This window comes from Pristis pectinata, chromosome 20, assembly GCF_009764475.1.
Source record: "Pristis pectinata isolate sPriPec2 chromosome 20, sPriPec2.1.pri, whole genome shotgun sequence".
NCBI classification, from domain to species: domain Eukaryota; kingdom Metazoa; phylum Chordata; class Chondrichthyes; order Rhinopristiformes; family Pristidae; genus Pristis; species Pristis pectinata.
Genome location: NC_067424.1, coordinates 6,715,292 through 6,737,615, shown reverse-complemented (window position 1 = coordinate 6,737,615; position 22,324 = coordinate 6,715,292). Strand labels below are relative to the sequence as shown.

The window sequence follows — 22,324 nt, the reverse complement described above, 5'->3', positions numbered from 1 at the left end:
CGATGGAAGAGGAGAGAAGAGAGAAGAATGTCCCGGGTGGGTGGGCTCTTTGATGATGCTGGCTGCTTCACCAAGACAGCAAGAGGTAAAGACAGAGTCCAAGGAGGGGAGGCTGGCATCTTTGGGATGTGGGAAGAAACCAGAGGAAAGCTAGGGAGAAAAGGGACAAAATTCTACACAATCCCCAACCCACAAATTCTTAATTGAACATGGGCCCCTTGAGCTGTGAGGCAGTAGCACTGTTGTCCCACCCATTACTTCTAAAGATGAACACTTTCAGCCTCTCCCTCGCTCTGCACACAATTATAAATCTGGTGATAGAAATCCATTTTCACCCTTGCTTCCAAATCAGACCTAAAAAAAATTCCTCTTAACTTGGTATCATGCAAAGAAATATTTTTCTTTCAACTCCGAGATTACATCTATAATCAACTTAAAGCAATATACTACAAGTGTCTGTATGATTTAAAGAGAAATATATTAAGTATACACATCCTCTTACCTCCCACAGTGGACTTGTAATGCTTGCTGAAGCTGTCATTAGTGTAACGGTGCACTAAGGAGGTTTTGCCCACTGCACTGTCACCAATGACGAGCACCTTGAACAGGTAGTCCTTAGCCATGGTGGGTTGGATGGGGACTAACAGAGGTTCAGGTTCACTGAGGAGCAAGGTAGTTGGAGGAGGAAGGGCGTGCTGGCTGCCTGGCTGTCGAGGGAAGCTCACTGAGGACGGTTGGTGACTTGCTGAATAGGGAAATGAGAGGAACAGGGGATTCACCAAGGGACAATCACTGAGGGAGGGAGACTCACTGGGAGGAAAATAGAGGAAGGGAGGTTCACTGGGGGATGGGGAATGGAGGGACTGGCTGAGGAGGAGGGAGACTCCCTAGGCAGAGGAAGTCACCGAGGGAGGAGATTGACTCGAGGGATAGGGAATGGAGGAAGACTCCCTCAGGGATGGAGACTAGCTGAGGGAGGAGGGGTCACTGTGGGATAGAGGAAGGGAGACAGGATGGAGGGACTCGCTGAGAGATGGAAGGAAACGCAGAGGGAGGAGGCACGAAGGCTCACTGAGGGAGGAGGGAAGCTCACTGAGGGGGGACAGAGACAGAGGGAGGAGGTTCACTGAGGGAGGGATGGAGGGGAGCTCTGAGGGGCGGAGGCTTGGAGGCTCACTGAGGAAGGTGGGAGGGGCGGAGGCTTGGAGGCTCACTGAGGGAGGGCGGGAGGGGCGGAGGCTTGGAGGCTCACTGAGGGAGGGCGGGAGGGGCGGAGGCTTGGAGGCTCACTGAGGGAGGGCGGGAGGGGCGGAGGCTTGGAGGCTCACTGAGGGAGGGCGGGAGGGGCGGAGGCTTGGAGGCTCACTGAGGGAGGGCGGGAGGGGCGGAGGCTTGGAGGCTCACTGAGGGAGGGCGGGAGGGGCGGAGGCTTGGAGGCTCACTGAGGGAGGGCGGGAGGGGCGGAGGCTTGGAGGCTCACTGAGGGAGGGCGGGAGGGGCGGAGGCTTGGAGGCTCACTGAGGGAGGGCGGGAGGGGCGGAGGCTTGGAGGCTCACTGAGGGAGGGCGGGAGGGGCGGAGGCTTGGAGGCTCACTGAGGGAGGGCGGGAGGGGCGGAGGCTTGGAGGCTCACTGAGGGAGGGCGGGAGGGGCGGAGGCTTGGAGGCTCACTGAGGGAGGGCGGGAGGGGCGGAGGCTTGGAGGCTCACTGAGGGAGGGCGGGAGGGGCGGAGGCTTGGAGGCTCACTGAGGGAGGGCGGGAGGGGCGGAGGCTTGGAGGCTCACTGAGGGAGGGCGGGAGGGGCGGAGGCTTGGAGGCTCACTGAGGGAGGGCGGGAGGGGCGGAGGCTTGGAGGCTCACTGAGGGAGGGCGGGAGGGGCGGAGGCTTGGAGGCTCACTGAGGGAGGGCGGGAGGGGCGGAGGCTTGGAGGCTCACTGAGGGAGGGCGGGAGGGGCGGAGGCTTGGAGGCTCTGAGGGAGGGCGGGAGGGGCGGAGGCTTGGAGGCTCACTGAGGGAGGGCGGGAGGGGCGGAGGCTTGGAGGCTCACTGAGGGAGGGCGGGGGGGCGGAGGCTTGGAGGCTCACTGAGGGCGGGCGGGAGGGGCGGAGGCTTGGAGGCTCACTGAGGGAGGGCGGGAGGGGCGGAGGCTTGGAGGCTCACTGAGGGAGGGCGGGAGGGGCGGAGGCTTGGAGGCTCACTGAGGGAGGGCGGGAGGGGCGGAGGCTTGGAGGCTCACTGAGGGAGGGCGGGAGGGGCGGAGGCTTGGAGGCTCACTGAGGGAGGGCGGGAGGGGCGGAGGGGGAGCTCACTGAGGGAGGGCGGGAGGGACGGAGGGGGAGCTCACTGAGGGAGGGCGGGAGGGACGGAGGGGGAGCTCACTGAGGGAGGGCGGGAGGGACGGAGGGGGAGCTCACTGAGGGAGGGCGGGAGGGACGGAGGGGGAGCTCACTGAGGGAGGGCGGGAGGGACGGAGGGGGAGCTCACTGAGGGCGGGAGGGACGGAGGGGGAGCTCACTGAGGGCGGGAGGGACGGAGGGGGAGCTCACTGAGGGCGGGAGGGACGGAGGGGGAGCTCACTGAGGGCGGGAGGGACGGAGGGGGAGCTCACTGAGGGCGGGAGGGACGGAGGGGGAGCTCACTGAGGGCGGGAGGGACGGAGGGGGAGCTCACTGAGGGCGGGAGGGACGGAGGGGGAGCTCACTGAGGGCGGGAGGGACGGAGGGGGAGCTCGCTGAGGGCGGGAGGGACGGAGGGGGAGCTCGCTGAGGGCGGGAGGGACGGAGGGGGAGCTCGCTGAGGGCGGGAGGGCCGGAGGGGGAGCTCGCTGAGGGCGGGAGGGACGGAGGGGGAGCTCGCTGAGGGCGGGAGGGACGGAGGGGGAGCTCGCTGAGGGCGGGAGGGACGGAGGGGGAGCTCGCTGAGGGCGGGAGGGACGGACGGAGGGGGAGCTCGCTGAGGGCGGGAGGGACGGAGGGGGAGCTCGCTGAGGGCGGGAGGGACGGAGGGGGAGCTCGCTGAGGGCGGGAGGGACGGAGGGGGAGCTCACGGAGGGACGGAGGCTCACGGAGGGAGGGGGTCTGCCAGCTGCTGCCTCGCCGAGGGGCGGTCACGGGCCCTGCCCCCAAACCACACCCACCGCCGGCCGCCTCAGCGCCAGCGGCGTCCCTGTCCCTGTCCCCGGCCCGGTCCCGGTCCCGGTCCCCGCCGCCGCCGGCCGCCTCACACTGAGCGAGGAAGGCGCCCGGTCCCAGCTCGTCCGCCGCCCGCCCCCATCCTCCTGCCTTTGCAAATTTTCCGCCCGCAGGGTCACATGACGCCACCTACGGCGACGCATGCTGGGAATTGTGAGTTTTTTTTAACCCCCCCCCCCCCCCCCGTCGGGCGGAGCCGGCGACAGATGCATCTTGGGAGTTGTAGTCCCGCGCGATGTGTGGGGGGGGGGGCTTGGTGGGACTACAACTCCCAGGATGCAGCGCTCACGCAGCACGCCCCCTGCCGGGCACATGGTGGTTAAAGCCCTGCCCTCTTGTGAAGGGTCAAGGATAAGTCGTCGCCACCTCACCTGAGTGGGCTCTGTGGTGGCTGATGAGGCCAATGAGGGGACCACAGGTTCTGCCACAGTCCGGGCAGGAGGTGGCTGATGGGTGGGTGGGTAGACTGTGAGGTAGGCACTGCAGTCCCTGAAGGGCAGGCCGGTTGAGGAAAGACAGGTACCAGCAGACCCCAGGTGCTCCTTGTCCATGGTCACTGGGGAGCGGATCAGACAAGCAAGAAGCAGGGAGATGGAACATCCACCCAATGTTGGCCACATCCAACCTGAGGTACTTCTCTGGCCTATGTAGTGTTTCTGTGTGCTCCCAATGTATGGCCTTGAGGATCTCATTCCCATCCCCAATGCAACTTCTCCACATTGAGCGGTCATGGGCCAGAGATTCTCGTGACTCATAGAGTTATACAACATGGAAACAGGTCCTTTAGCCCATCTAGTCCATGCTGACCAAGTTGCCTACCCGTGTTAGTCATAGTGCAGCTATTACAGCGCCAGCGACCCGGGTACAATTCCCACCGCTGTCCATAAGGAGTTTGTACGTTCTCCCCGTGTGCCTGTGTGGGTTTCCTCCGGGTGCTCCGGTTTCCTCCCACATTCCAAAGACGTACAGGTTAGGAGCTGTGGGCGTGCTATGTTGGCGCCGGAAGAGTGGCGACACTTGTGGGCTGCCCCCAGCATGTTCTCAATAACGCAAAAAGATGCATTTCACTGTGTGTTTCGACGTACATGTGACTAATAAATAAATATCTTATTTGCCTGCATTTGGGCCAAATCCCTCAGCGGGGATATCGCATTTCTTCAAAGTGGCTTAAGAAAATCCTTAAATCTTTTCCTTTACCTACCTGGTAATCTTCCTCTCAGGTACCCTTGGTTGTACAATAGAACAGTGTTCTGGGTGGAATGAATTTCTCTTGGGTTACAATCTTATCCTCTGTTTTTATAATTCTACAAATGTTGATAAAATGGTAGTATCATGCTTCCCTCGGAAGGAGCCACTGGGCATATGAACTAGCCAGAGGACTGTGGAAATTCCCAGCTAGTCAGAAGACAGGGAAGGAAAATATTTCTTGAAAACCTATTCTGTAGTTTTTCCTTGTGAGGCCATTCCCAGGTAACAAATGGGTTCCATTTTTACAGATGTCCTTGTCGATTTTGTCCATAAGTTGGAAATTACACAAAAATCACTCGGTATGGTAACCATACTTTCACAGTATTGTAATAAATGGCATAAAAACCACACAAGTCTGACAGGAAAGAACAATGACTGAAAGCAGAGAGAGACAGGAAACTAGTTCTGCTGTTCGTAGGAATGAACATATGAGCAGATGTCAGACTTTTGAATTTAATAATCAGGAGTGTCCATAAGTCAGGCATTTCACAGCCCAGGAATGGCCTGTATTCCAATCAACTCAAATTGCAGGTGCTCCTAAGATGGAAGGTTCAGTAACTTCAAGGCTGGTAAAAATATGAATTAATTTTTGTCGACGATTAGACTTGCCTGAGGAACTGTAAGGAAAGAGTTAAATTAGCCAAAAGTCATTTTTGATTCCTCCTTAGTATGTGCAGTACTGCATAACACAAAATGGTGTCAGCTCGGACTGTGGGAATGTTTTGAGAATTTACGGGAGTACAGATGCACATCCTTCAGATAAGATACTGGTGAAGGATGTTTTCTTCTTTACAGACTTGTTGTCCCTGTTTCCATTAGGTGTTTAGGCTGAAGGTCGCGAGAGATAAGAAGGTACAGGCTGGTACCACTAAGGAATGGAAAAGTACTTGGGTAAAAGTTATGTTAAGTTTTTGAGGGATATAAAAGGGGGCACCTTCTTTGTGCAAATCGGGACCTTCCCTTAGGCTGGGTCGCGACCGGTGCTGAGACACAGACAGAAGGCTGCGTGAGAGACTGTCGGACACCTGAGGTTCCCTCCGGCATTATATAGATCAGTTCATTGATTGGTTTATAAGTATTATTTTGGCTTCGTTCTGTATTTTAAGTATCCTTCTTCCTTTCTGTATTTAATTCTTCATATAGCTCCAATAAAGCGTTTCGAGAACCTTTAACACGTGTATATTGCCTCCTTTGTTTGCAAATACCTCTTGCTGCCGAATCACGAAAAAACAAGGAACGAACGTTAAAATATTTTCGTTACAGGAACGATATCATCTAATTGAACATGACATCTGGCAAGGACAGAGTGGGCCAAGTGGCCTGCTTTCACACCATATCACATCATGTTTACTGGTGGAAGAGATAGAGCAAGTAATAGTATTTTATTCTTGAGCTTGTAATTACTATTCCAGACACCACACCCTAACAATCACTGAAAAAATAAAGCACTGCAGATGCTGGAAATATGAAATAAAAGTACAAAACAGCAGAAATATGTAGACACTGGCAGGTCAAGCTGTGATGGAATGTCACGGACCTGAAACATTGACGTTGTTTCTCCATAGATGCTCCCTGATCTGCTGTGTATTTCCAGCATTCTCTGTTTTAACCTAAGCTACAATTGTTTATTACGATAGAAGTAATCTAGAAGAAAAATCACGCAGCTTTGAGAGTCATTTAATTTCTGATAACTTTTTAATTTTCTTTTTTATTGCTTTTAACATCAACCTCATTTTTTTTTTCATTTCCTCTCTTAGAGAACTTGACTCCTGGTCAAGGTATCTTCCCATAAACCCTCATGTGGTTGTGACTCAGAGGTCAGCATTGATTGACAGTATCCCCAGCTGACTTTGTTGGAAGTCGAAGCGGGGATAGAAGACCGAAGTCAAGAATTATCTGTCTGATACGAACACTTACCTGCGATCACTGACAACAGGACACTGCAGTCCCTGAGGGGCAGGCCAGTTGGGGAAAGACTTATGTACCAGCAGACCCCAGGTGCTCCTTGTCCACTGTCACTGGGGCATGAATGAGACAGGCAAGAAGCAGGGAGATGGAACATCCACCCAATGTTGGCCACATCCAACCTGGACCCATGGGTACCCATCTTGCCCAAACGTTGGTATTGGTATTGGTTTATTATTGTCACTTGTACCGAGGTACAGTGAAAAACTTGTCTTGCATACTGATCATACAGGTCAATTCATTACACAATGCGATTACATTGAGTTAGTACAGAGTGCATTGATGTAGTACAGGTAAAAGCAATAACAGTACAGAGTAAAGTGTCACAGCTACAGAGAAAATGCAGTGCAATAAGGTGCAAGGTCACAACAAGGTAGATCATGAGGTCAGAGTCCACCTCATCGTATAAGGGAACCATTCAATAGTCTTATCACAGTGGGACTATGTGATAGTCCCACATAGTGGTGGTATGTGCCCTCAGGCTCCTGTATCTTCTACCTAATGGAAGAGGAGAGGAGAGCGAATGACCCGGGTGGATGGGGTCTTTGATTATGCTGGCCGCTTCGCCAAGGCAGCGAGAGGTATAGTCCAAGGAGGGGAGGCTGGTTTCTGTGATGCACTGGGCTGTGTCCACAGCTCTCTGCAGTTTCTTGCAGTCCTGGGCAGAGCAGTTGCCATACCAAGCCGTGAGGTATCCAGATAGGATGCTTGGTGAGTGTCAAAGGGGACATACTGAATTTGTTTAGCCTAATGGAACGACAATGTTTTCTGGATTCCCCACTGCTTTCTGTAGTGTGTGACCAAAAATGTGCAGATGTTGACCAAGTGACTCTTTAAGATGATTCCACCATTCGTTATGCTCATGCCTGCTCCTCTATCTCGAGCTGAATTTCTTTTTTATTTATTTGTTCATGGATGTGAACATCAACAGTATTTAATTGCCCCTGAACTAAGGAGATAAATTGGTAAATTGGTTTATTATTGACTCATGTACTGAGGTACAGTGAAAAACATTGTTTTATATGCCATCCATACAGATCATTCCATTACATCGGTACTTCAAGGTAGTACAAGGGGAAGCAATAACAGAATGTAGTATATAGTACTAAAGTTACAGAGAAAGTGCAGTGCAGGCAGACGATAATGTGCAAGGTCATAACGAGGTAGATTGTGAGGTCAAGAGTCGATCTTATCGTACTAGGGGACTGTTCAATTGTCTTTTTACAGTGGGATGGAAGTTGTCCTTGAGCCTAGTGGTACATATCCTCTGCTTGATGGGAGGGGGGAGAAGAGAGAATGTCCAGGGTGGGTGGGGTCTTTGATTATGTTGGCTGCTTTACTGAGGCAGCAGGAAGTGTAGACAGAGTCCATGGAGGGGAGGCTGGTTTCCATGATATGCTGAGCTGTGTCCACAACTCTCTGTAGTTTCTTGGAGTCTTGGCCAGAGCAGGTGCCACACCAAGGCATGATGCATCCGGATAGGATGCTTTCTGTGGTGCATCGATAAGATTTGGTGAGGTGAGATAGCTGAGTTGATCACAATAGTGATCTGGAATCAGATATAGGTCAGACCAAGGAAGGGCAACAGATTGACTTTCATGAAGAACATTGGTGAACCAAATCAGCTTTCACAACCATCTGGTAGTTTCATAGTCACTGTTACCCAGATCCCCCATGTGTCCAAAAATTTACTCATCTCAGCCCCAAATCTACTTAATAACTGGGCATACACAGGCCATTGCGTGGAGAACTCCAAGGATACATAAGACTTTGAAATGTGTTGTCATTATCCCTAGTTCGCGGCCAGAGGAAACAGTATCAGTATCTGCACCGTCAATTCCTCTCTGAATCATATACGTTTCAGTGAATCCTTGTATTTCTAAACTCCAGAGAGTGGTGGCTCAGCCCATTTAATCTTTCCATGTAAGAGGACAATCCCTTATCTAGGTGAATCCTCACAGCACTGCCTCCAAGACAAGTACCTCATTCCTCGTACGGAGGCCTAAATTCCTCTTGCGTGTCTGTTACAGATGCTGGGGTCTCCAACAAAGGGGAAAACCTTAGAGAGAGAGAGACACAGCACAGAAACAGACACCCCGTCTCACTGAGTCTGCACCAACCATTAACCACCCATTCGCACTAATCCTAATTAATCACATTATTTTTTATTCTCCCCACGTTCTCATCAACTTCCCTCCTTCCCCCAAGATTGTACCATTCACCCACGCACGAGGGGCCACTACCAACCCGCATGTCAAAATGTCAAATACTTGGCGGCATAGGTTTAAGGTGAGATACAAGCAGATTTGCGAGGCAATTTTTATTTTACACAGAGAGGTAGGTGCCTGGAATTTGCTACCAGGGAGGTTTAAGGATGTTCTAAGTGCACTCGGTGCTCCAAGTGTGGCTTCCTCTACATTGGCGAGACCAAACGCGGACTAGGTGACCGTTTCGCAGGACACCTGCGCTCCGTCCGTAACCGTGATCTACATCTCCCCGTTGCCGGTCACTTCAACTCCCCCTCCCACACTGTCACTGATACGTCAGTTCTCGGCCTCCTCCACTGCCGGGAGAATTCCAAGCGCAAACTGGAGGAACAGCACCTCATCTTCTGTCTTGGAACCTTGCAGCCTAACGGCATGAACATTGAATTCTCCCACTTTAAGTAATCCCCACAACATTCCACCCCCCCCCACACACAACATTCTCCCCCCACAAGAAAAACCTTCTGTTCTTCCCTTTCCCAGCCTCTCTCTCTTCTTTCTACCCCTCTTTTTTCCTCCTTACCTTTGACCCATCCCCCGGTGGATCTGCTCTCCCCACCTCCCCCACACCTGCCCATCACTATCTCTTACCTGCATCTACCTATCACCACCCTGTGCCCACCCCGCCTCCCCTCTTTTGTCCACCTATCACTGCTCTGCTTTTCCCTCCTATACATTGGGCTTCCCCCTTTTCCTATCTTCAGTCCTGAAGAAGGGTCCTGACCCGAAACGTTGACCGCCTGCTTTTCTCCACGGATGCTGCCTGGCCTGCTGAGTTCCTCCAGCATCATCGTGTTTCTCTACCTTTAAGAAGTATTTAGACAGGCACATGAACACGCAGGGAATGGAGGGAGGTGGAGCATGAGCAGGCAGATGGGATTAGTTTAGACTGACAACATTGTTGGTGCAGACACGGAGGGCCAAAGCGCCTATTTCTGTGTTGTACTTCACGTTATGTTTTTGGGATGTGGGAGGAAACCGGAGCACTCCAAGGAAACCCACATGGTGAACATGCTGCAAGAGCACCTGAAGCAGAGTTCAATGGAAAAACCAGCTTGAAAGCATGAAATACACAGCACTTACAAACTGAAAAGAAAATCTAATGAGTCATAGGAAACTGGTTCTGCCTTTATCATTTTGCATAAGTGATGCTTAGCCCACTGTTCTACACTCATCACTGTGTGGCTAAGCACAGCTCAAACGCCATCTATAAATTCGCCGATGTCGCCACTGTTGTTGGCAGAATCTCAGATGGCGACGAGGAGGCGTACAGGAGTGAGATAGATCGGCTGGTTGAGCGGTGTCACAACAACCCCACGCTCAACGTCAGCAAGGCCAAGGAATTGATTGTGGACTTCAGGAAGGGGAAGTTGGGAAAACACACACCAGTCCTCACTGAGGGGTCAGCGGTGGAAAGGGTGAGCAGCTGCAAGTTCCTGGGTGTCGGCATTTCGGAGGATCTATCCCGGACCCAACAGATTGATGCAATCACGAAGAAAGCATGACAGCAGCTCTACCTCGTTAGGAGTGTGAGGAGATTTGGTATGTCCTAAAGACTCTTACAAATTTCTATACTTGTACGGTGGAGAGCATTCTGACTGGTTGCATCACAGCCTGGTACGGAGCCTCAGGATTGCAAGAGGCTGCAGAGGGTTATAAATTCAGCCAACTCCATCACAGGCACAACCCTCCCCACCATCGAGGACATCTTCAAGAGGCGGTGCCTCAAGAAGGCGGCATCCATCACTAAGGACTTTCACCACCCGGGACATGCCCTCTTCTCGTTACTACCATCGGGGAGGAGGTACTGGAGCCTGAAGACCCACACTCAATGATTCAGGAACAGCTTCTTCCCCTCCGCCATCAGATTTCTGAACTGTCCGTGAACCCATGAACACAACCTTGTTACTCCTTTTTTGCACTATTTATTTATTTTGTAACTTAGTCATTTTATGTCTTTGCACTCTACAGCTGCCACAAAACAACAAATTTCACGTCATATAAGTCGTGATAATAAACCTGATTCTGATTCTGAAGACATGCGTTTTTAAAATCTACAAAGATATTGTAAGACATTGCAGCTTTGTGGTGCTATCGTACACCGGGGCACCACTTTACGCTATTACATAATGGAAAGCACATTCAAGCTCTTATCCAAGCAGCACGTTGCCACACTACAATCAGAGCTGGTTAATGACAAACTGCACTTTTTGCAAATTACTCACTGTGGCCATCTGTTTGGTGAGAAGGTGTGATGTGAGCATCTTACAAATAGAGTGCTCTTAAAAACAACTCTGTGCAGTTTCATCTTCTTGCTGTTATTATTCAACCACACTCCACCCTGGGAACGATAAGGCACAATCAGCAAAGGAAACAGGAGCCGATCTCCATTATACCCTTTTTAAAATTGCACTTTGTGTAATTTATCCCACGGCACAGCAAGGACATCATCTGTATTTGGTCAACATTTCTTCCTCAATTAACATCAGGTTATCTGCTCATTATCAGACTGCTGTTTTGGGAGGTAGCCATTCCATGTTACAATAGACACTACAAATGAAGCCTTCGAAATATCAGAAGGCTCTTATTCAGCTTGGAATCTCCAACAGTTCCAATTCCTAAAACTTTCCCCGTAGACCTGCAAGTGACTTCCTCAGTGTCCATCCAGTTCCCCTTCAACTGTTACACAAGAAATTCTACAGATGCTGGAATCTGGAAATCTGGAGCAATACACAAAAAGTGCCGGATGGACTCAGCAGGTCAGGCAGCATCCACGGAGGGAAATAAACAGTCGACGTTTCGGGCCGAGACCCTTCATCAGGACTGGAAAGGAAGAGGGCAGGTCAGAAATAAGAAGTTGGGGGGGGGGGGCAGGGGGAGGAGCACACGCAGGCAGGGGAGAGGTGAGTTCAGGTGACAGGTGAGCCCAGGTGGGGAGGGAGGAGGAGATGTGACAGGTAGAAGAGGCAAAGGGCTGAAGAAGAAGGAACCCGGTAGGAGAGGGCAGCGGACCACAGAATAAAGACAGGGGAGGGGAGGAGAGGAGATGGCAGGTCATCAACGTGGGGGAAGGGAGCCACAGGAATAAGGGAAGACAAAGGAGTGGGGGGGGGGAAGTAAAAGAAGGGGGGGGGGTTACTGGAAGTTAGAGAAATCAACGCTGAGGCCATCAGATTGGAGACTCCCAGGGCAGAATATGAGGTGTTGTTCCTCCAACCTGTGTCTGGCCTCAACGTGGCAGCAGAGGAGGCTGTGGATAGACATGTCAGTGTGAGAGTGGGATGTGGAATTGGAGTGGGTGGCCACCGGGAGGTCCTGGCCGTTGCGGTGGAAGGAGTGAAGGTGCTCGACGAAGCGGCCGCCCACTCTGCGTCGGTGTATAAGAAATTCTGCAGATGCTGGAATCTGGAGCAATACACAAAAAGTGCTGGAGGAAATCAACTGTTTCCACCATCCTTAAAGGCAGTCGGCTCCAGATCACAGTCACTCTGCCAACAAAGGATTTCCCCCACACTCCCCTTTTATCTTCTGCATTTTGCTTTAAATCTGTGCCTTCTGGTCCTTGAATCATCTGCTACTTGGAACAGTTTCCCTGCATTTAACCTACATGAACAAGTTGTGAAATAAAAAACAGAAAGGGAGGATGGGGGAAGAGGGTAAAACTGGGGTGACCATGGGGATAAGCTGTAAACAAGGTTATCTGGTCAATGAGTGAGTGGGAACACTTAGAGATTGAGAGCGTAGACAGAAGAATATATAGGGGTTGTGAAATGCAGAGCAGGAAGATGTGCCCGGCAGGTCAGGCTGGGAATGTTCTCCACTCTCACGGAGGAAAAAAAGGGGAAAAAAACCCAACAAACCAAAGCTGAGCCAGTATTACTGATATAGATGAGAAATCAACTTACCTGAAGTTGTAAAGCCCAGAAGGCTGCAATGTGCCCAGATAAAGAGGTTCTGTTCCTCAAGCTTGCATTGGGCCTCATTGTAATAGTTCAGGAAGCCACAGGCTGATAGGTCAGAATGGGAGTGGGATGGAGAATTAAAGTGGCAGGTGACAGGAAGCTCTGGGTCACCCCTGCGGACCGAATACAGGTGTTGTGCAAAGTGATCACCCAGTCTAAGTTTGGTTTCTCCAATGTAGAAAAGACCACATTGTGATCATTGAATGGTGCACACTACAGTGGGAGAAGTGCAAGTGAATCACTGCCTCTTCTGGAAAGACTGGGTCCCTGGATGGCGGGAAGGGGGAGTGTTGCATCGCCTGTGGTCGGAAGGGAAAGTGCTGTAAGAAGTGGGGTGGCTGGTAAGAAAGGAAGAGTGGACCAGGGAGTCGGGAAGAGAACAAGGCACGATCTCGTACATGGACTTTAGTAAAGCATTGGACAAACTCATGGCAGGCTGATCCAGAGAATTAAGATGCATGGGATCCACGGTGACTTGATAGATTGGATTCAAAAATTGGCTTGGCCATAGAAGACAGAGGGTAGTGGTGGACGGGTGGTGTTCTGCAGGGATCAGTGCTGGCACCTCCGCTGTTTGTGATGTACATAATTTGGTTGAAAATGTCGTTGGGCTGATTAGTAAGTTATGGCACAAAAACTGGCAGAGTTGTGGATAGTGTCAAAGGATACAGCAGGATCTAGATCAGTTAGAAGTATGGGTGGTGAAATGCCAGATGGACTTTAATCCAGATAAGGGTGAGGTGGTGCAATTTTGGAGTTGAAATGTAAGAGGAAAACATATAGTAAATACATAGAACAGTACAGCACAGAACAGGCCCTTCGGCCCACAATGTTGTGCCGACATAGCTATTCCCTCCTCCCTACAGAATGCCCATATCCCTCTATTTTCCTCTCATTCATGTGCCCATCCAAGCCCCTCTTAAAAGCCCCCAATGAACTTGCCTCCACCACCCTATCAGGTAACGCATTCCAGGCATCCACCAGTCTCTCAGTAAAAAACTCCTCACGTCTTCTGAACCTACCCCCTCTCACCTTAAATGCATGCCCTCTGGCTCAATAATGGGAAAAAGATATTGCTTGTCCACTCTATCTATGCCCCTCATAATTTTATACACTTCCAACAGATCGCCCCTCAGTCTCCGTCACTCCAGAGAAAAGAGCCCAATTTTGTCCAGCCTCTCCTGATAGCACATGCCCTCTAATCCAGGCAGCATCCTCTCTAAAGCCTCGACATCCTTCCTATAGTGAGGTGACCAGAATTGCACGCACTACTCTAAATGCGGCCTAACCAGAGTAACCAAATGGCAGGACCCTTCGGCTCATTGATGTACAGAGGGATCATGGAGCATTAAGTCCACAGCTCCCTGAAAGTGCAACGCAAGTAGATCGGGTGGTAAAGGCAGGGTATGGGATTGGTCAGGGCACTGAGTATAAAAGTTGGCAAGTCACATTGCAGCTATTTGTCTTGTGTTCTTGCATTCGACTTCTGAACAGAAGAGATAAGTAGCTCACTGAAAGTAGCCGCCCAAGTAGATAAGGTGGTAAAGGCAGCATATGGCATACTTCCATTCATTGGTCGGGGCATTAAGTATAAAAGCCAGGAAGTCGTGATGCAGCTTGTATAAAGCTTTGGTTGGGCCACATTTGGAGTACTGTGTGCAGTTCTGGTCACCCCTTTACAGAAAGGATGTGGAGACTTTGGAGAGGGTGCAGAAGAGGTTCACCAGGACGCTGCCCGGATTAAGAGGGTATGAATGGTAAAGAGGTTGGACAAACGTGGATTGTTTGCTCTAGAGTGTCAGAGGGTGATGGGAGACCTGATAGAAGTCGATAAAATTAGGAGAGACACAGATAGGGTAGACAGTCAGAGTCTTTTTTCCAGGGTGGAAATGTGAAATACTGGAGGGCATAGCTTTAGGGTTAGAAGGGGAAAGTTTAAAGGGGATTTGCGAGGCACTTTTTTTTTCACAACACAGGGGGTGGTAGGTGCTTGGAACATGTTGCCAGAGAAGGTGGTGGAAGCAGATATGATAGCAACGTTTAAGAGGCATTCACACAGGCACATGAACACACGGGGAATGGAGGGATACTGACCATGTGCAGGTAGTTGGGACTAGTTTGAACTGGCATTATGATTAGCACAGACATCATGGGCTGGAGAGCCTGTTTCTGTGTTGCACTGTTCTATGTTATCCATGCCTATCAAATCTCATGTCAAACCTTTTCTGCTGCAAGGAAAACTACCCCACTCTTCCAGTCTGAAATCTTTCAAATCTTAACCATTCTGGTTTCATTGGTCAAAAACGCTTTGGGTGACTTCTGTTAAATACATTAAAAAGGAAAATATTCAAAATACAAACTGAGACGTTCTACTCCATTTCTCTCCCCACAGATGCAACCTGACCTGAGTGTCTCTAGCATTTTTGTTTATATTTCAGATTTTCATTGGATCATGTTTCTTTATTAGTCACATGTACATTGAAACACACAGTGAAATGCATCTTATTGCGTAGTGTTCTGGGGGCAGCCCGCAAGTGTTGCCACGCTTCTGGCGCCAGCGTAGCACGTCCACAACTTCCTAACCTGTACACCTTTGAATGTGGGAGGAAACCAGAGCACCCGGAGAAAACCCACACGGTCACGGGGAGAACGTACAAACTCCTTCTCGACAGAGGCTGGAATTGAAGCCGGGTCACCGGAGCTGTAATAGCGTTACGCTAACTGCTATGCTACCATGCCTGCATTACTCTTAGAAATCCATGTCTCTTTTTTTTAAATCATTGCTCAGTGCAGGATTAAGCTGTCCAACCAGAAAGATTCACAGTGCAAATCTCTGCTGTATCAGCCAAGATCATAGCAGGAGTGCTGTTACTAAGGGTGAACAGAATTTAGCCCAATTTTTTATTTCAATCCCACAAGTTTTCCTCAGAAGATGCCATGTGTGGATGTTAATGGAAGGCTAATTTGGATTTGATTACTAAACATAGCAGAGCATGAAGGAGAAAAAGAAGAGAGCATTCAATTTCTCAGCCATATACCACCATTTTGTCCGACTATGATTAATCTGCACTTCAATCTTATTGACCTGCCCTGGTATCTTCTAACACCTTACCCAATGCAATCCTGTTGACTTTAGTTTGGGGGTGCTCCAAATGAACTAATAGTGATGTGCCATAGAAGCTCATGCTTTGAGAAATGATCACTTTAGGGAATCTTGAAGAAATCCACAGATAAATAAAAACTCAAATTCCAATGTGCTTATCGGTCAAATACAGACAGCTTGAATTAAACTATGCTTGGACTCCTTAGTGATACAAAAGCATACTGTATGGTTAAACACAGGAATTTCTAGTTCAGTACATCAAAAACTCTGCACCAAACTGAAAAGTGGCAGGGAGCAAATAATAACAGGCAAAAAGTAACAAAGCGAGTTGGTCATTGTATGACATTTTATTTTAGCAAATACAGACTCCCAGGATGTTCACAACATCTTGGCAATTTAGAATATAAATATTCATTTTAGACATACTGTGCAGGAAACTGGGTCAGAACATGGAGCACAACAGGGTCGGATCTGGGCAAATTCCCATTCACAGTACAAGAATGAAGTTAGGATAAAACACATCTGGTCTCAATACAAATATTGTCATTAGGATGCACTTCTTTTTTTGCATTTGAGATCACATTCCACAATAAAAATAACAAGTGCACAAAAAACCCTATAACCATTCAGTTAAACACTGATAACTTGAGGAGAGTTAATCTTCAACCTGCTTCACAATTGCACTGATTCATTATTCTCTGTTTGAGTATTTCGACATTGGTGAGGCAGCAAGTTCAATGCAGTTGTCCTGATTTTTTTCATCTCGAGTTGAAAAGCCACCACCAACGACCAGGGGCATCACAGAGTTAAGTTGGCAATTTTCTCCCTTAATACAGCAGTCAAAAAGCCAAAAAGAGATAAAATAGCCCAAAACAATTCTAAAATATATTCTGGTGTTGCAAAATAAAATAATTAAACCCTTCATAAAATTATTTTATCTAGAATGTGCACTTAATATACAGATTCAATTATTTAATAAATTCATTAACAGTTATCAAAATATTTATATACTGCTACAGGTCACTCCTTTCTCATTAGATAGTTGCAGTGCTCTTTGGGGAAGGAGGTGCTGTTGCCATGTTTTTTTTAAAACTTATTTTTTTTAAAGATATATGTGAAATGTGCAAATTTCAGTAATAATTAATCTGTTCAGAAACTGTTATTATGGTTTAATATATTTGACCATTTCTTTTAAGAGGGAGCTGTCCAGGTCAAACCAGAACTTAGAGTTAAATATACGGGCATTGTTACATCGATTTCCATGGTCCACATCTTGGTGTGCTGCTGAAAGAATCAGCTGGCATCTTCCTACAAAGATGAACCAAAGTAGGAACTATATCCAAAAGATATTCCCAGCAATCTGGCAAGTGCGTTATAGATTTAAGTTAGTTATCAAGGGGCTTGGGGGGGGGGGTGGTGGTGGTAAAAGAGGAGAAATAAATTAACACAAGGATTTAGGACTCAAACTACTGCATCTGAAAGTGATTAAAAACCAAGTCCACAGGAAATTTCAAGAGACTCTGTACGTGTATAGGAAGAAGACGCGTTGGGAGGGCTAGTGAGAAAGTGCTGGGATGTGGAAGTTGGCACAGAAGGCAGAATGGTGTCCTTCTGTGCTGCAAGACTGCATGATTGAAGAAACTTTGGGGCACTGAATTCGAGGAATGACAGGCACCATTCGGAGCCCAATGCAAACACCTGACAGAAGCAACTGCAGCTTGTGGTAACCTGTCCGTGGATGGGCACATCAACTTGAAGAAAGCCACTGAAGCTGTCAGCAGTGTTAATTAGTCAGTCACTCAGTCATTTATGGAAATTATTAAAAAAAAATAAAAGAACAAGGCTGTGATGGTAATGATTAAATATTTGACGTGATTGTGTGAAAGTTTCCGATTTTGAAAACTTTGAAAACTTTGACCTTAAACTCTCTGCACAGATGCCGCCCAAGCTGATGAGCGTTTCCAGCATAATGTTTTTTTTTTGCTGTGTTCTGCATCTCAATTCCACCATTGTTCATTTTCCTTTTGTCTTCAATCCTAATTCATCTATTTATACCTCCGTCCGATGAATCACAGCCATGATTAACAAGTATTCGGCAGACAGCACCAACAGAATGTTTACTGCTTGGATTCTGTCTCCACCTGATCACAGACTTTCCTTTCGTTCTCTCCACCACTGCTCTTGTCTGTGAGTCCAGACACTTGCTTTCTCACATCTGATGAAAAGTCATGGACCTGAAATATTAACTCTGTGTCTCTCTCCACAGACACTGCCCGATCTGCCAAGTATTTCCAGCATCCGCAATACACAACTTCAGAATATTTTGGAAGCAACCAGGAGAGATGGGATACTAGCAGCAAAGTGATAAACAGAACATCATTTGCTTCATAATTCAAGGGCAGCTGCAGCCCTAGTACATCAACCACTGATGGATGTAAAGGAACGGGGGCACTGAGGATAGAGACAAATCATTCTACCATCTTGTCCAAAAATCTACAATCAACCATTCAGACATGAGCACTAGAACATCAGAGCAGGAGTAGGCCACCTTGCTCCTCAAGCCTGTCTACCATTCAGTACAATCATGGCAGATCTGCCCCAGCTCTCTTCTCCTCTTCTGTGCCAGATCCCTACAGACCTAAGCAACACCCAAGATGCTGGAGGAACTCAGTGAGTCAGGCAGCATCTATGGAGGGAAACGGACAGTTGACGTTTTCAGGTCGAGACCCTTCATCTGGACTGGCCTGGACAGCTCCAGATTCCAGCATCTGTAGGCTCTTGTGTCCACATAGAACTAAATTCCCTGATCTTTCAAAAAACTTATCTACCTCCTCTTTGAATACCTCCGATGATCCAGCCCCCACAACCCTCAGGGCTGGAGAATTCCAGAGATTCACCACCTTCCGTGAGAAAAAAAAGACAGGAGAAATTGTAAAGAGCTGGATTTCTACTCTCAGTCATGTGTACAACATAACAGTAGCAGCTGCCTATTGTATTTGGTTCACAAGAATTCGGTTCTATTGACTTCAGTAGAAACGAACACCACAAGTGGATTACAGTGGCTTGCCACTGCTGTATCTAGCGCTTAGCACAAGTGACCAAAGATGAACTTCTATGTTTGAAACTCCATGAATTATCAGTATGTAAGCCTTCCACCACACATTAAACTCTCCTTAACAATAATCTTTGGGAGCTGCAAGGGAAAAAGTGCAATATAGCAAGGTGTACAAAGGGATCCCTATTGGATTCCCTGTGACAGATCTTCTAAGTGTATATTTCATCAGAGACTGAGATGCATGGTTTACAGGTTTTGACCAGCTCTGACGAAACAAACTTTTGGTCAACTGTAGGTTCAAAAAAAAAATCATCTGCCTTACTGGTTCAATAGACTAATATGCACAGTCATTGGCTTAAGGACACAGTTAACTGAGAATTTCAGTTTCTGTCTTAAGTAACAGTCAGTTTGTGGTACAATATCTTGTGACCAACATGCCTATTTGAAAGGACTTGCAGTTGAATGATTTCACTGCTTAGACAGTTTAAGGAGTTTTTTTTTAAATAAGAAAAGCAAGCACCTCACAGTCAGTCCATGTGACGATGTGTTGTGAAAATCTCCAGGGGAACCACACATTCACTCAAGTTTGCTCAGCTACTAATGTACTGTATTAACTACTTTCAATTAAAACCAAGGGACATTTTGGAACCTTGCACACTAAATCTGGGTTAACAGAAAGCTGTGTGGCATAAACTGGCACTGATGAGAAGCAATTATCGAGTGAAGCACAATTATTTTCTGTTAACAACTGGCAGCCACAACTCTGGTTTCAGGCAGATGTTCATGTCTGACAGGGCACTTTTTGGTTTAATGCCAAAATGTTCAGTCATTCCAGAATAAAATGTATTGTCCTAAACTTCTACATCTAGACTAGAGCCTACAGTCCAGCCCAGTGAAAGGTGCGACGTGACCTTAAGAACAAAAACTCTTTGGCAACTGCATTTACCACCACTGTTCTGAGTTGATCTCACTTTATTCAAGTTCTGGCCTGAATTAGCCAGCCTGCAGTGGCCAATTACTTTCTGCTCTGACATTGGTGGGGTTGGGTGAATTTTAAAAGGAAGTGTAAAGATCCCAAAGTGGAGCAGGTGTTCAGAAGGAGTTTGTCTCTTCACCCTGACACCAGGCTTATGTTGGACAGCTAGTCAGAAATGGATTCTAAACTGTGATTCTGTGTGTTACCTACATTAAATCTGGTCGTTTCTAACAAGTGGCAACAAAAAAAGTTAAGGATATAGGCATTTATCGGTATATTTATATCTAAATCTATAGATATAGATATAAATGATACATTAGAGGTTCTTTTCCCCCCACGTCTAGCAATGTAGATGAAGCAAATTTGCACAATGCACCACAACACTGATCATGCTCAGTGAATTCATAATTGTCCCATTCATTAAAAAAAAAGTGTAAAATAGACTTTCCACCCTGTTACTCCAGAATATCCTCTCATAGGTTTTCAACTGAGACAGCAGTTTCTCTCGGGAAGATTGTTCTGTGTACGTCAGGAAAGAAAAACCCAGCATGTACTTAAAGTCCAAATAACAGGTTACATCTCCTTGTAGAATAAAAATATTAACCAATGTTAATTTGAATTAGCAGCTTCCAGTTCTGAAGTCAGTGTCTAGTTTACCATGCTGCAGAATCCAGTTTTAACAAACAGCAGGGATTCCATTGAGACCGCTCTTGATCAAGCAGTATTTGCAGTCTATTTAGGTATCTCCATTGGTTGTTGCAATGGGCTGTACGTAAACAGTCTCCATTGTGAAAGTTTCATTAAAAGTCATCTTCATTGAATTGCACTTGCTGATTCTATCCCCCCCACCTATTTTTTTTTGGGGGGGGGAAGCAGGAGAGTGGGGGAGGGGGGGACCTTAATTTTAATCACCAACATCTGTATCTCGATCTCCGATCAACCAGAGGATATGGAAGCTGAGTGCAAGGAAACCTGTCCCCAGCAAGTCACCCAGTGCTGTCAGGTAAGGAATAGAGAAGTTATCTGGATCCATGCCCCTCCCCCACATCCAATGAATCATCCAGTCAGCAACGTACAGCAAGATCAGCACCTGTGTGAGAACAAAGAATAAAATCACATATCCTGTTTCAGTAGACACTAGTTTTTTTTGTTAAAAACAGTTTCCTAAGTACATATCTGAACATCTCAAAGTATTCTGGATTTGTGATATACATTATACATAGTCAGGAATAAATATTGATAGAAGTGAATCTCAGTTTTTGACAGAAGGTTTCTCCTTTGGATTAGCATGTAATTGAGCTATAATTTCACACCAGGACACGAGGGTGAGCAGGCTAGGACTTTATTCCTTGGAGCGTGGGAGACTGAGGGGTGAACTTACAGAGGTGTATACAATCATGAAGGGCATAGATAGGGTGAATGCACACAGTCTTTTCTCCCCCCCAGGGAAAGGGAACCAAAAACTAGAGGGCATAGGTTTAAGGTGAAAGGGGATAGATTTCAAAGGGACCTGAGGGGCAAATTCATCATGCAGAGGGTGGTGGGTACATGGAACAAGCTGCCAGAGCAAGAGGTTGAGGCAGGTACAACAACAACATTTAAACGACATTTGGACAGGTACATCGATAGAAAAGGTTCAGAGGGATATGGGCATCTTGTTTAGCACAGAGGAGTTGGGCCAAAGGGCCTGTTTCTGTGCTGTACGACTCCATGACACATTTCTGGGCCAGGCACAAATACCTGGTGAATATTGTCACATTCCCACAGATTTTCCAGGAGAAATGGCTTTAAAAGTAGTACAAGTCACACTCCGATGCCAGGTATTACCTCTTCTAATCCACATGCAGGCAAATGGAATTGCTTAAAATTGACATCATGGTCAGCACAGACATGGTGGGCCGAAGGGCCTGTTCCTGTGCTGTACCGTTCTATATTCTGTGTGTTTTAATCCCTGTGATGTTTATTAACCTAAGTTACGAGTCAAATATTTTCAGAAAGCACAACACGTTAACCTTAAAATACTCAATTATCAGTACTGTTATAGAAAAGCTAATTCTATTATGTCTTCTTGCTCCCGTTCTTCTTGAAAGAACTTCATTTTAAACCTGGGAAGGTATTTTTTCCCTTAATGCACCATTCTAAGAGAAAGCCAACAAGGAACCTAATGTCCAAACCTACATAAAATAATTTTAACTCTTTTCCAAATACAACTTATAGCTTTTCTTTGTGGATTAATTCTATCTTCTTTCCCCATCTACTCCCACTTTTACTTTATTGAACATTATTCCCCAAGTCTTGCAATAACTTTCATTAATCAGTGCTAGATGCATTACAGAACTGGCCTGATGTAGACAGCGGCTGATGAAGATCCTTTGCTTTATTTTCACTGTATCCAAATAGCCTGGGAACCCAGGTATGCAACTAGACTGGAGAACCAAGGCCCCAGTGTTTAAAAACTTACAACTCAAAGTTTACAGTGGGGTAGTTTGAGGTAACACCAACAGTCCAAATCAGTACTTTGCAGAATTCTAATAGAAAAAAAAGCCAAAAGGTATTTCA

The 22,324-nt window shown here is 47.6% G+C and overlaps 2 protein-coding genes across 7 annotated transcripts in view; both read right to left on the bottom strand.

Moving 5' to 3' along the window:
• Positions 1-3,249, bottom strand: part of LOC127580857 (ras-related protein Rab-7L1-like) — a 28,965-nt gene extending 25,716 nt beyond the window's left edge. For 4 of the 5 annotated variants that reach the window (XR_007957890.1, XR_007957891.1, XM_052034806.1 and 1 more), the window contains exons 1-2: positions 3,138-3,180; positions 503-745 (exon numbers count right to left, since the gene is read on the bottom strand). Coding sequence is in view for 3 of the 5 variants with exons in the window: in XM_052034806.1 (XP_051890766.1) it covers positions 503-623 (121 nt within the window). In the remaining 2 variants the exon portion in view is untranslated. Of the gene's footprint in view, positions 1-502; positions 746-3,137 lie in introns of all 5 variants that reach the window. The other variant, XM_052034808.1, reaches the window with a different exon arrangement.
• Positions 3,250-16,066: 12,817 nt separating this feature from the next.
• LOC127580855 (solute carrier family 41 member 1-like) overlaps positions 16,067-22,324 on the bottom strand; it is a 69,490-nt gene continuing 63,232 nt past the window's right edge. For both annotated transcript variants that reach the window (XM_052034804.1, XM_052034803.1), the window contains exon 11: positions 16,067-20,855. In XM_052034804.1, coding sequence (XP_051890764.1) covers positions 20,670-20,855 — 186 coding nt within the window. In that variant the 3' untranslated portion in view covers positions 16,067-20,669. The remainder of the gene's footprint in view (positions 20,856-22,324) is intronic.